A 14,090-nucleotide genomic window follows, 5' to 3' on the forward strand; every position below is an offset into this window, starting at 1 on the left:
AAAACTTCAGAACATATGAAGGAAGAAGCTTCAGTAAATATGACCTGATAGACACACATTTCAAAGTGATGTCTGTAAACAGCTGACAAAACAGTTTCAAACAGCAGAAAGTCAGCTCTGACTTCTTTTTATTCTCCATTTTTACAGCAGGAAGATTTCATATTCATCAAAGCTTGAAAGCTGTTTTAGTGTGCATGATGATTCTCAGAGAAAAGTCTAAAGGAGGGAAAGTGGGCGAGAAACCTGGGAAAGAAATACAGCAAATATTGGAAATATTCCAAAAGAGACGCATATTTATATGAATGTGACAATAGTTATGAGTTTAGTCCAGTTTCATATCAGATTTGATCTCTCTGACAGGTTCTGGGCAGAAGGATGGTCAGATCCTTATTCTGGATACCGTGGAGTCTGCTGTGACAATAATAGGAAATGGACGGGGTCATATGATCATGAATCAAAGACCTTCATCTGTGAGAAATGAGTTTGGTGCTTTGATGTAAATGTTTGAATAATCCAACCAAAGACACCTCACTATGAAATGTCCTGCATGAGCCTCAGACTCAGCTTACAGTCTTTACTTGTTCATTCTGCATCATATATTGATTACATATATTGTCCCTCTGTGCTCTGTGCTGTACAGTAAGGTTGGAAGTCATCCACACAAAACCTTGAAGTACTTCATTACTCTGTAGTTCCAGCAAATTGTTCTAATAAAAGTCAAAGTGCAGCTTGTCTTTACTTTGCTTTACTTGGTTTATTCATCAGTCTGTTGGTCCTAAAACTTCAGTAAATGTCTTCTTCAGTTTCTCTCAAACGGCTGAAAGTAGCTGCTTCTTTTTATAGTTACAAATTAGGAACTTTAAAAGAGATTGAAATGCAGAAAAAGCATGTTCGGCAAATTTCAATTGTGTGAATTAGTGAAGAATATTGATTTCTGATGCAATAGTAAAGTAATCATGTTGAAATCTGGGCCTACACCCTCATGTAATACCACTTTGAACCACAAGATGGTACAGTAAGGCAGCATCTAGTCTGAACTGAGCTCAAATTTGTACTGTTGCTTTTGCACTACAGCAAACTCTGGTTGTGTGCTGCCCGAACAGTTTTATGTAATATTGGCATGAAATATTAATACTGACAGGAATGGAAGCAATGTCAGATTTAAAAAGCCTGAACTCTTAAATGTACCCCTATATTTAAAATAGATAAATAATACAATAAAAATGGCAATTAACATAAATTGTATTTTGTTGAGTCAAGTCTGTGTCTTAGATCAGTGGTTCTCAAACTTTTCACAATAAATACCCCCTCGTAAAATATGGCTCTTGAAGTACCACCCTTATGACCGACATTAAAGTACAGTAGTGTAGGTCTATTTAACACCATATACTGCTTACACCAGACAATTGTATTTCTCATAAGAGTGTTATTTATTTTAACTGTGATAAACAGGATGTGACAACTCATAATGATAACAACTGTACTGCATTAAAACATTCACAGCAGGTGGGATGTCCGGTCTTTAGGTGATGACCTATGAACCCTGCTACTGGGTTCAAACTACTCTGAATTCATCAAGGCTTCTTTTTTTTAAACAGATTTTAATGCTTTGTATCTTGTTTAATTTAATCTGAACAAGCCCCTAAAAACAATCAGTGATCACTGTTGGCCTCTCTCGGTTTTTATTACCACTGTTCATTTTAAAGCTCCGTTTTTAAAACTACAGCCGAGCCCATGTAGCAGTGTATTGATGACTAACCTCGTATTATGGATGGAAGTTTGGTCCGTTTACAGCATCCTGCCATGTCATTGCATTTGTCCCTAACCATCAGTTACTGAGTGGAAAAAGTTGGCGTTCATCCTGAACACGGTATCTTATTTAATCTTAAACATTTGGAGACTCCCCACATACCACTAGAGGGAGCCCATGTATGGCCAGTGGTACATGTACAACAGTTTGAGCACCACTGTCTTAGATGATACAATGAATATACTGGGCATGTATCTGTTACTTTCTGATGTGGGTGTAGTGATTTTTTGTCAATAATCTAAATCTAAACTCTTGATCAAATACAAAATGTACTAATGTAAAGGAATGTACACAGAAAAGGTTAATCAGCAGCTTATCTAGGTTCAGATCGCAGAGGGGTCACTTCTTTCAGGTGACACAGAGGTGATACCAAGCCAGCTCAGGATTTCGGTTACGTCCACACTAGCCCGGATAGATTTAAAAACGGCGTTTTTCTCTGAAAATGCTCCGCGTCCACACCAGCGTTTTCAGTGTTTTCACAGAGTTGTGCGTCCATATTGAAACGGCCCAAAACACTTACGTTCCAGTCCTGCACATGTGTGAGACACAAGAAGATTCAAACTGCCTCATTTCTGTCTGCCATTTACTTACCCTCCGGCTCTTTGAAACATCATGGCCACCAATCTATGAAGGAAGCTAATTTCTGCCACATATATGCACAGCCTCACTCTTTCCGGCTGTTTGCTGATCTCCAGTTCAAATCACTCCTCAAACAGGCCTACCTTTATCTATATGATCACGCACTGTCACACTGTTTGATTTGATGTAAAAGCTCGAGTAGGAAAAGTGCCATATGACCTCTGGTTTTTGTGAAGAAAGTGAAATTTTTCAAACTGCATGAGGAAGTAAACACCAATGGCATGAAACACAGATTTAAAATGAGTTGAGGGCATTCTTCAGTTGGCCACTAGCTGAAAGAATCTCCTTTGTCTCACTGAAGCTCTGTTAGACATGTGAGGTGTTCCCGTGTTGGAAAAACTCTGAAATTGGTGTGCTTCTGTCTATTCACAGTATGTACTAATTCAAGACAAAGGTATTCTTGTTTGTACATGTATGTATTTCTGTTAGTTTCAAAGTTCCGTGTTGCAACAGCCAGTAAAAATGACAGACAATGTTTGTTTGTTTTTTATTTGACATGTGCTCTCACTCAAAGGTCTGCGAACCACATTGTAAAGTACAATGAAGTTAGCCTCTCTTTGTTTGTGGTTTGGTCTGCTGCTACTTCCTGTTTGATGCTGATGATTAAAACCTGCCTGACTGACAGAAACAGACAGTGAAAGCTGCTCAAATACTTTCACCCACCAAGATGTCTGCAGACAGTCAGACTGCAGCCGATTTTAGAGTGAAATACAGCAGAAGGATCGACAGTGATGGACGAGAGCAAGAGCACAGTGAGGTTGAGATGCTAGATGATGGAGAACAACATCCTGATGTTGGGCTGCAGGCAGCTGGTAAGCAGGAAATAAATAAACTATTGTACTATTGCAAGGTCTTGACCTCACAAAACAAAGTGCCTTGAGCCAACTGTTGTTGCGATTCTGCGCTATATAAATAAAACTGAATATGAGGGAATTTAAGTTGGTTTAATATGTTTAAAAACTGTTCAGTCGTCAAAAAATTACAGAAAAGGAGGGAAGTTCCACAAGACTCTTATCTGACAGATCCGAGGCAAAGGTAGAAATATTAAAAACAAGGAAGTCTTCTTAGACACTGTGTGGTGCAAGTGAAACCACAGGAAACAACTCGAGAGTGGTCTTCATGTCTACAGAGCTAATTGTATTTTTAAGCTTATTTTCGACCATACTGACAGATATACTGGCCTTTTTCTGGCCCACATGCTCTAAGAATCACCTAGAAATATTTCTCCTTCTCAAACACTGTTTCTCTGTTTTCTATATGTTAAACAATCTCCTGTAAATATGAGACTAACATGATGAACTTGTTCAGCTCATTCTCAAGATGAGTGCAGTCTGATTACGACGTATTAATTAAAATAATACAATAATTAAATCTCAATTTTGTCTCTGTAGAATTAAACATCCAGATGAAGCTTTTAGCTGTGAAAAGAAGATGGTTCAGAGCTTTTGAAGTGAATCTTGGGCTGCTGTATCTTTTGATTCTGTCTGGAATCACCACACGATGTGAGTAATTTTATTAAAATATAGCCTGGTGGATGTAATATTTTACAGATTAGATGTTGATGTAGACTTGCTTTTGTTTGGCTCCTATTCTTATTCATATTTTAGTTAGAAACAGTCACCTGTTCCCCCTCTACACGGGAAATGGGTGATATTTGACACTACTGGTCATATTTGACCAGTAGTGTCAAATATGACCAGTAGTGTTTTATTGTTTATTTATTATTGTTTTCTTTTCTTTTTATTGTTTTTAAATAGAAAGGTCTGCAAGAAGAAGAATGAAAAGGAAAGTTTTCAGCCTTCATTAGTAAAGTAATCAATGCTGATCCCAAATGTAACTTTATTTAAGGCATATGTGATGAAAGCTATGACACAGTTTCTCTATAAGGCAAAACAGTGTTGCCCTTTAAAAAGCATTTCCTGGTTTGTATGCACCGTGAGAGTGAGGTGTGAATGTGTTTTTCCTCTCTCTCTTTAAGAGCTCCTCTTTGGTTGAACAATGAAAAATAATTTATTCTTGCCTCGCAAATTGTTTGATAGTCTAATGGGCTTTACAAATATAAAGAAAAGGGAATTCTCCGTCTAGCGTTCAGCACACTGGAGGTTATCACTCATATTAATCACATTCATTTATAGGCCTGTGTTTCTTTGCATGCTGTCACTTCCTCAAAGCCATTTCCTGTCTGAAACAGATAAGAAACAGAAAGCCAGCACAGATCCAAAAACTGCAGTTCCTTTAATGACCACTAAAGGCTGATTCTGAAAGCGAGTCAGTCCCCACAGACTACCATGTTATGATGAGCACCTTTCCAGCATTAAAAGCATGTTTCCATTCAGGACAAAATGAGTTTTGGTCTCTGAGTGTCATGATACATTGTGTGGCAGGCAGGGGAAGGACCCAAGATGCAGGTTCACAGACACGGGGATAAACTCAAAAAACACAGCTTTATTGCTGGCCACGGGAAGCAATACAGAATAAACTAAAACTGGGAAAACTAAAGCATGAACTGTACAAGGAACCGAACCACGGGGAGAATTACACACAACATGAGGGAGAACGCGACGCCGAACAGAGGAAGACGCAGACAGAAATACACAGAGGGTTAACGAGGAAAGTGGGAACACACGGGGAACACAGGTGACACAGATAACCATAACGAGACAGGGCGGGGTGAACATAACACTGACGGGTACAGGCACAGAGGTTCAGACAGGAGGAGAGAGAGCACGGGGAAAACACAGACATAACAGGCTGGGGAAACATGAAACAACCACAAAGGGAGACGAGGGCTCATAAATACATAGAGGGCACACAGGGGGGAGAGAGAGCACGGGGAGAACTTAGACATAAAGGGCAGGGGAAACATGGAATAAAACATAAGGAGAGACGAGGGCTCACAGATACGCAGAGGGGCACACAGGGGGTAAAAGCCATGAAGGGAAAACACTTAGGGAACAACACAACAGGGCAACTCAGAAAACATGGTCTAAATAAGGAACGAAATACAAAAATACAAGGAACTAAGAATACTGGGCCCACATGGCCCAGGACCATGACATCACCCCCCCCTAAAGGGCTGGCTCCCGACAGCCCAAACCCGAGAAACAAAAACAAAAACAGAAAACAACCCACCCAGGGCGGGAGGCGGGGGACCAGGATGGAGGGACCAGAACGGGAAACAAAACAAACAACAGAAAACACAGGAGCACATGACTAGTCCAAATAAGGTTCAGGGGGCCGACCCAGAGCCCACAGGCACAAGAGTTCACGGGTCACACGGTCGGGGGGCCGACCAGGCGGGTGGCACAGGTGACAGAGTTGGTCCGGAGGCCGGCCGCGCGGAAGGCAGCGGCGGCGGCGAGGGAGACGACGGAGCAGTTCAGGAGGCCGGCCGCGCGGAAGGCAGCGGCGGCGGCGAGGGAGACGACGGAGCAGTTCAGGGGGCCGGCCGCGCGGAAGGCAGCGGCGGCGGCGAGGGAGACGACGGAGCAGTTCAGGGGGCCGGCCGCGCGGAAGGCAGCGGCGGCAGCGAAGGAGACGACGGAGCAGTTCAGGGGGCCGACCGCGCGGAAGGCAGCGGCGGCTCTCCAGTCTCAGGCGTGCTGGCCATGGCCTGGTGGGCACAGGACCAGACGAGGCAGGACCAGCCGATGGCGATGCGGGGACCGGACCAGGCGTCGCTGCAGAGGCTGAGGCTGGACCAGGAGGAGCAGAAGCCAAAGTTGGAGCTGGGCCAGACGAGGACGAAGACTCTGAGGCTGGGCCAGACGAGGACGAAGACTCTGAGGCTGGAGCTGCAGCAGACGAGGACGAAGACTCTGAGGCTGGAGCTGCAGCAGACGAGGACGAAGACTCTGAGGCTGGAGCTGCAGCAGACGAGGACGAAGACTCTGAGGCTGGAGCTGCAGCAGACGAAGACGAAGACTCTGAGGCTGGAGCTGCAGCAGACGAAGACGAAGACTCTGAGGCTGGAGCTGCAGCAGACGAAGACGAAGACTCTGAGGCTGGAGCTGCAGCAGACGAAGCACAGGCTGAAGCAGGACCAGGCGACGACGAGGCGGCCGCAGGTGGCGGCTGGACAGGCTCCTCGGGCCCTCCAGCTGACGAGGCATGAGGCTGAACGGGCCCCTCGGACCCTCCAGCGGAGACAGGAGGCTGAACGGGCCCCTCGGACCCTCCAGCGGAGACAGGAGGCTGAACGGGCCCCTCGGACCCTCCAGTGGAGACAGGAGGCTGAACGGGCCCCTCGGACCCTCCAGCGGAGACAGGAGGCTGGACGGGCTCCTCGGGCCCTCCAGCTGACGAGGCAATAGGCCGGCTGCGTTCACATGACATCTTATAGGTATCAGTCCAGAAACAAACAGGTGTGAGATGTCTTGAGGCAGAGACCAGCCCAGTCACTGCAAGACTCATGTTAGTTGACATAATAGGTTCAGAAACAGAAAGCCCTGTGTCTACATTCCGCCCTTCAGACTCAATCAATGACATAACGTTATGGCACAGGTAAGCAGGGTCAGCCACAGGGAAAACAAGGATTACTATATTACCCACAAAAACATGACTTAAACCTCCAGGGGGAAGTCCCTGGGTGAACATGAGATATTCAGATATGGATCTGGGTGATGAGAATTGACCAGTCTGATAGCGGTAAGTGGTACATTGACTTGGGACCACGCTAGAGGTGGACTGTAACTCAAGGGTGTTATGTAGAGTGTATGGTGAAATGGGTACGGATAATGCTGTGCTAGCAACCATAGCCGAGACGGGTGACATTTCCGGCTGTGTGCTGGTGTTAACATTAACCCTGGGACTCAAAACCCTGTCCGATAATGTGCTCACAGAAACCTCGGAGAACTGTGTCAAAGTAACTCCGTGAGGAGACGCTACATGGTCATTAATAGTGAAATTGTATCCCCTGGTCTCAGACTCAATCCTCTGAGTAGAGGCGGCAGGGATGGAGGTAAACAGTCCAAAAACACCCTGCTCACGACTGTGGGGAAAACAGAATTTAGGTGGGGACATTTCACAGTTCGTGTTACCCTGATTAGAATCCCTGTTGTCACCTTTAAGTCCCAACATGAGGTCATGACCAGCATTCTTATTTTTAAGTTCATTGGACACAGGAGCAGCAGGCAAAACATGATCACACCTCGTCTCACCCTCCGTTCTTATATGCTCTGCGACATGACCCTCCTCTAAAAAGTCCTCACTCGCTGTGAAAGCACAAGTGTCTACTTTAAGCACCTCGTAGGTGAGCAGAGCAGACTCAGGAAAGGAGGCGTTAGCCACAGGCAACTCAGCTTTAGATGGAACCCCAGGCGAAGCAACGGACAACGGAGGAAATTCCTCCCCCCCTCTTGTCACACAATTAGCTTTTAGGTCTGTGGAGGTCTCCCTCCCTCTAAGTATTACACCAGAGGTCCCTGCCAAATCACTAGGTCTGTCTACGGGTGTCTTCGGGGCAAAATCTCTGGGCGGCGGCCCGGTTAGCACTGTATTACTCAGCTTACAGTTAGCACTGGCTGTCTCTGAAATAGTGTCATTGTTTTCGCTGCAAGAAAAACACGGAACAGGGGATTCCCCGGTCGGCTCAGAGGCTGGACCGTCAAACTCCTGTTCCGGTGGCGGTGACGAGAACACAGGCTGAGGTTCTCCAGTGCTGGGATTTACAGTCTGTGTGGGTCTTACTCCCTGTTCATGGAAGCCAGACGAACTGACCACATCAGTCACAGTACTGGAGTCCGCCGCCTCCACACTATGTGTCTCCTTTAATGGTGACCCTTGAATCTGTAAACTTGAATCTAGTTCCTCTTCTACGGCTTCAACGGAGGCTGGTGATGGGAGAGTGCGTTCACTCACCTCCGGTTGTCGCGCAGCGCGACGGGGACGCGAACGCCGTTTCTTCTTGACTGCAGCTCCCGATGAACCAGACAACGGCGCTTCATGCGCGCCGGGCGGCGTCGCAGAGGCTGGTGAACTGGGTGCTGATGGAGCGGTAGATGAGAGTTCCTGGAAGCTCAGGGGACCCCCGAGAGCCAGGCGGGTTCCCCGGAAGATCTCCTCATAGTCAGGAGCTAGCCACGGCTTCCACCGGAGCTCTTCATCCAGTTGAGCGCATGCTGCACGCTGCCGCTCCTCCAGGTCGAAATCCATGACCTCCCCCGCATCCTCGTGTGGCTCGTTGGAGGGCGAAACATGCCGTAGCGCTGGGCGACGGCGACGCGAACGCCGCTTCCTCTTTGAGGTGGTCGTGGATGAAACTTTGATTTCTGTGGCGACCGGCTCCTCGTCTTCTGACCACATCCGTGCCAGATAGGAAGCGGAAGACGGGTAGGTCGGTCGAGGCGGTGAGGGTGAACGACTGAGCTGCGACGGCGAAGTGGAAACCGGCGAGTAGAGGGACGGCGCCAGCGTAGAGGAGTGTGGTGCCGTGGCGAACTTCAGCGTGCCGACTTGTATGCTTACAGCAGGCGGAGGGGAGGCTGCGCGGCCACGGGGCTGTGGTGACGCAGTCCGCACACCGGACCGCTGATGCTGCCGAGGGCAGGCTGGGAGGATGGTGCGGAGGAAGTCCGAGATCAGAGGGGGTAGCGCCTCCCATAACCAGGGAAAAACCGTGACGCTTGTCCCCAACGAGTAAAGTAACTCCTCCCTCTCCTCCTCACTAGAGCTTCGGCTCCACTGGTAGCATAACGACTCCACCGCTTGGATTACGTCTCTGCCAGGAGTCGCTGGGTCCGACATGCTCGTGTCGTCCTGGAGGTCCGCGGAGGGGTTGTGAACTGCTGGGTCCATGTTGTGGTCGCGTTCTTCTGTCATGATACGTTGTGTGGCAGGCAGGGGAAGGACCCAAGATGCAGGTTCACAGACACGGGGATAAACTCAAAAAACACAGCTTTATTGCTGGCCACGGGAAGCAATACAGAATAAACTAAAACTGGGAAAACTAAAGCATGAACTGTACAAGGAACCGAACCACGGGGAGAATTACACACAACATGAGGGAGAACGCGACGCCGAACAGAGGAAGACGCAGACAGAAATACACAGAGGGTTAACGAGGAAAGTGGGAACACACGGGGAACACAGGTGACACAGATAACCATAACGAGACAGGGCGGGGTGAACATAACACTGACGGGTACAGGCACAGAGGTTCAGACAGGAGGAGAGAGAGCACGGGGAAAACACAGACATAACAGGCTGGGGAAACATGAAACAACCACAAAGGGAGACGAGGGCTCATAAATACATAGAGGGCACACAGGGGGGAGAGAGAGCACGGGGAGAACTTAGACATAAAGGGCAGGGGAAACATGGAATAAAACATAAGGAGAGACGAGGGCTCACAGATACGCAGAGGGGCACACAGGGGGTAAAAGCCATGAAGGGAAAACACTTAGGGAACAACACAACAGGGCAACTCAGGAAACATGGCCTAAATAAGGAACGAAATACAAAAATACAAGGAACTAAGAATACTGGGCCCACATGGCCCAGGACCATGACACTGAGATTAGTTTCCCTCTTCATAAATGGCTTTTAGTGGATTCTATTTAAATGCATTTTAAATAGAATTCTCTGATCAGTAATATGAGCTGCTGTGTGGTACAGCCTGACCAACAAGTTTGTTTTGCTGACTGAGCTTCTAGTATTTCATGAGTCTCTTACTTAGCATTGAATGCACTGATTGATTGAGCGGTTAAGAGATGGCCCAGTGTGTGTGACGAGTTATCTACTGCTCTCTCTGTTGTTAGTCCTGTGCATCTTTCATCATGTCAGCTTATTAGTAATCTATGATTGCCAAGCTCTCTCCTCCCTTCATCCGTCTACTGCAAAATTTCTGCACTGCCATCAAGAAAGACTTGATTTCTTACCCCTGCTCTTGGCTGGAGTACCAGCTTACCTTTGCCAAGAACCACAACCATCTCGCTGGAGAAGGCGCCACTGATGTCGTGGCGAGCGGCTGGTGAGGGTCCTAGACTTTTTACATCTTGGTGTTCCCTGGACCCTTTTGGACCCGGTCCCCTTCACCTTGTGTCAACCTTGGGTATCTGTGGCATCATGCACAGATTTCACCTACTTCTCCCACTGCTGCTTCTACAGACGTGGTGCCCATTAGAATAGGTCTGGTGAATTTAAGGTCCATCGTGAATAAAACTTTTATCCTTAAGGAATGTTTCATGTCCCAGAGTTTGGACCTTCTCAGCGTTACTTAAACACAGACCTCTCCGGGTGAGTCCAGTGTTTTTTCAGAATTATTACCCCACTGTCACTCATACTTTAATACTCTGAGGTCCTTGGGTCATGGAGGAGTTTTGCCGACTGTTTTCTGCAGCTTTGAACCGAGCCTTTTACGAGTTGAGACTCTTCCGTCCGCTGCTGTGCACAGCGATCTATTGGTCACCAAAGTATACAACAAAGATTTTTTGTGGGAATTTTCAGACTTCTTGGATGAAATTATGTCAAAATATGAGCAAGTTTTAATTGTTAGGCGGAGTTAAAATTCACATGTGCTACTCTGGAAAGCCTCTGGTAAAAGACTTCTTAGACTTATTGGACTCCTTTGGCCTCACTCAGTTGGTGAACGGCCCGACCCATGAATGTACCCACACACTGGATCTTGCTTTATCTTAAGGTTTACCCATTTCTAATTTATTCAAACTCTTTGCTCTTGCTCGGTGCTGACATGTTTTTACTCTTCAACGGCTGCTCATGTCTCCACTGTTTTTAATAATTTAGACTTGCAGCCCTCTGTGTCTTCCAGCACTGAGGAGCTTTCCCTGTAATTTAATTCCTTGTGCCGTACGCCATAATACTGTTGTAAATTCTGTGGCTCCAATTAAAACCAGGCGATCAAAGCCCAGATCAGACCCTTGGTTAAGTGATCATACCTGTGCCACCAGATGGGAGTGCAGGAGAAATGAAAGTTGAAGATGGACAAACTGCAAGTCTCTTCTGAGACTGAGAGCTGGTGTTGTTTTCAAAGAGCTGTGGAAACTGCAAGAGCAAAACATTTTTCCGACATCATTGCTGCTAACGCTCACAACCCCCTTGTCCTTTATAATACATTAACACTGCTTTTAATGCCCACGTCCCTCTGAAAGCTTACAGAGAACTCTGATAATTTTGTTAACACGGAGCTTGTATTTCTCTTGCCTCCCATCATCGGTCCATCTTGCTCCCCTGCCTGGCTGTCTTTGATCACTTAGAGCTTATTTCCCTTTCCTCTCTTGAGAAATTGGTTACCAGTATGAAACCGACTGTGATGTCGTTCCTCCACATCTTCTTAAGGTTGTTTATTTTTATTTTTTTTATTTTTTTTTGCCTGTCCCGTTTGGCTCTTTTGCCATCAGAATTGTTGTCTAAAGGCAAAGAAAGATGCCCAACGGATGAGCAGCATGCAGCTCAGCATGTGTTAGTTCCATTCATGTGATGGGAATAATAAAAACTTCATTGATAAAATGCTTTAAACTTTAAATCAGTTTCCTGTTTTGTTTCTAACCAGATATTTTAGTCACTTTGGAAAAAGAGCATCTCCAGGCTAATTGTTCAAGTAAGAAATATTTCAAAACAAATATAAATAAATATTCATGAACTAACTTTGCAGTCATTTTTCCTTTTTTATTCCTGTTTTATTTTTATTTTATTATAATTATGTTTGTTCTCAACATGCAGCAAAAATAATTCAACTACAGCAAGAAATCAAGTTGCTAAAGGAGAAGATCAAAGGTAACAAGCTGTTAAAAACTAAAAATCTTTATTACACAACAAAAACTATGAGCAGTAAATAAATACCGCCTTTAAAACGTGTTTGACTTTAAGAGAAGTGTCCTGATCCATGGACGAGATTTGGAAGCAGCTGTTACTTTAAATCCACTGAGAACAAAACTTGGTCTGAGAGCAGGAGAGCCTGTCAGGATAAAGGAGCTGATCTGGTGATGATAAACAGCAAAGAGGAACAGGTGGGTGTGTTTGTTCATGTCTGTGTGATCTTTGATGGAGCTGACAGTCATCTGTTACTTGTGTCTTTGACCTGCTGTCAGTCTGTGACCTGCTTCCTGTCTCCACTCTGATGGATTTCTTGGATTCTCCTTTTTTGTTGCAGACACATTCAAACGTAAAGTTTTTACACATTTGACAAACATTTAATTTACACAGAAATGTTATAAAATGAGAGAAATCCTCATAATCCAGATTATTTTTCTGATTCAATCCAACTGAATCAAATGATTTGTTAACACTGATTCCACTGCAACACTGACTGAGCTACAGGAGGAGCTGATATTCATTGATTCTTTGGCTCTTTCTGATTTCTGCACAATGGAAGAAAAGTTTCATCACAGTTATTCTTCCTTCAGACATGTTCACAAGATGATGTCACTACAACAGAAGTGCTGAATCATGACTGGAGACAATATTTGTGTCTCTTCTCAAACAGGAATTTGTCAGTAAATTTGGAGGAGAGTCCTGGATTGGTCTGTATGTTAAATACACATCAGGAAGATCTAAATGGGAATGGGTGGACGGATCAGCGCTGACAGAAACGTGAGACATTAGTTTGTTTCTATTCCAGAGTTATTATTTAGAAGTGAAACACTGATGTTTTGGAAGATAGATCAGCAATACATGAGCTGAGCTATTTTCCAACAGCCCCACAAACTGAATGTAAAGAAAAGCAGAAATCCTCCTTTGAATGAACAGCTGTGCTTGAACTCTCTTCATCTGCAGTCTGTGATGACGTTCAGTTACAACAAGTCAGTTTGAAGGAATCAGGATTGAAACATGTTCAAAGCAGCGACCGACACATTTCACTTTGTTCAATTTGTCTTCATGTTTTTGTGCTGTAATGTTTCTTTTCTCACAGAACAAAAAGTGTTTCAGAGAATTCCTGTCTCTTCTTCTTTGGTGTTTGTAAAACTTCAGAACATATGAAGGAAGAAGCTTCAGTAAATATGACCTGATAGACACACATTTCAAAGTGATGTCTGTAAACAGCTGACAAACAGTTTCAAACAGCAGAAAGTCAGCTCTGACTTCTTTTTATTCTCCATTTTTACAGCAGGAAGATTTCATATTCATCAAAGCTTGAAAGCTGTTTTAGTGTGCATGATGATTCTCAGAGAAAAGTCTAAAGGAGGGAAAGTGGGCGAGAAACCTGGGAAAGAAATACAGCAAATATTGGAAATATTCCAAAAGAGACGCATATTTATATGAATGTGACAATAGTTATGAGTTTAGTCCAGTTTCATATCAGATTTGATCTCTCTGACAGGTTCTGGGCAGAAGGACATGGGAATGCCAAATATGGTCACTTTGGAGTCTGCTGTGACAGTGATGGGAGATGGATGCTGTCTTATTATTCTTATTCAATGACCTTCATCTGTGAGAAATGAGTTTGGTGCTTTGATGTGTCACTGATGATTAAGTGCTGGCCATTCTGTGTCACGATCCTGGGTCTTATGACCCAGTGTTTTCAGTTTTAGTTCTTTTGATGTTCATAGTGTATGTTTAAGCTTTTTAGGTTTCCTTTGTTCATTTGCTTATTAGCTCCCCTTTGTGTTTTCAACCCCTGTGAAGTCTCCCTTGCCCTTCGTGTGTTTCATGTCTGTTGTCTTATGTTGTCATGTCTGCCTCTCAT

The 14,090-nt window shown here is 45.1% G+C and overlaps 1 protein-coding gene across 4 annotated transcripts in view; it reads left to right on the plus strand.

The window, feature by feature from the left end:
* Positions 1-13,845, plus strand: part of LOC147303161 (C-type lectin domain family 12 member B-like) — a 72,997-nt gene extending 59,152 nt beyond the window's left edge. For 2 of the 4 annotated variants that reach the window (XM_086280108.1, XM_086280106.1), the window contains one exon: positions 361-481. In XM_086280108.1, coding sequence (XP_086136234.1) covers positions 361-481 — 121 coding nt within the window. Of the gene's footprint in view, positions 1-360; positions 482-3,116; positions 3,262-3,840; positions 3,952-11,957; positions 12,045-12,076; positions 12,182-12,274; positions 12,415-12,890; positions 12,998-13,724 lie in introns of those variants that run through there. The other 2 variants (XM_086280107.1, XM_086280110.1) reach the window with 2 other exon arrangements.
* Positions 13,846-14,090: the final 245 nt, after the last annotated feature.

This window comes from Aulonocara sp. 'chitande type north' Nkhata Bay, linkage group LG22, assembly GCF_057382095.1.
Source record: "Aulonocara sp. 'chitande type north' Nkhata Bay isolate Kocher_YH1m ecotype deep benthic linkage group LG22, A_spYH_male_GT1.1, whole genome shotgun sequence".
Classification (NCBI taxonomy): domain Eukaryota; kingdom Metazoa; phylum Chordata; class Actinopteri; order Cichliformes; family Cichlidae; genus Aulonocara; species Aulonocara sp. 'chitande type north' Nkhata Bay.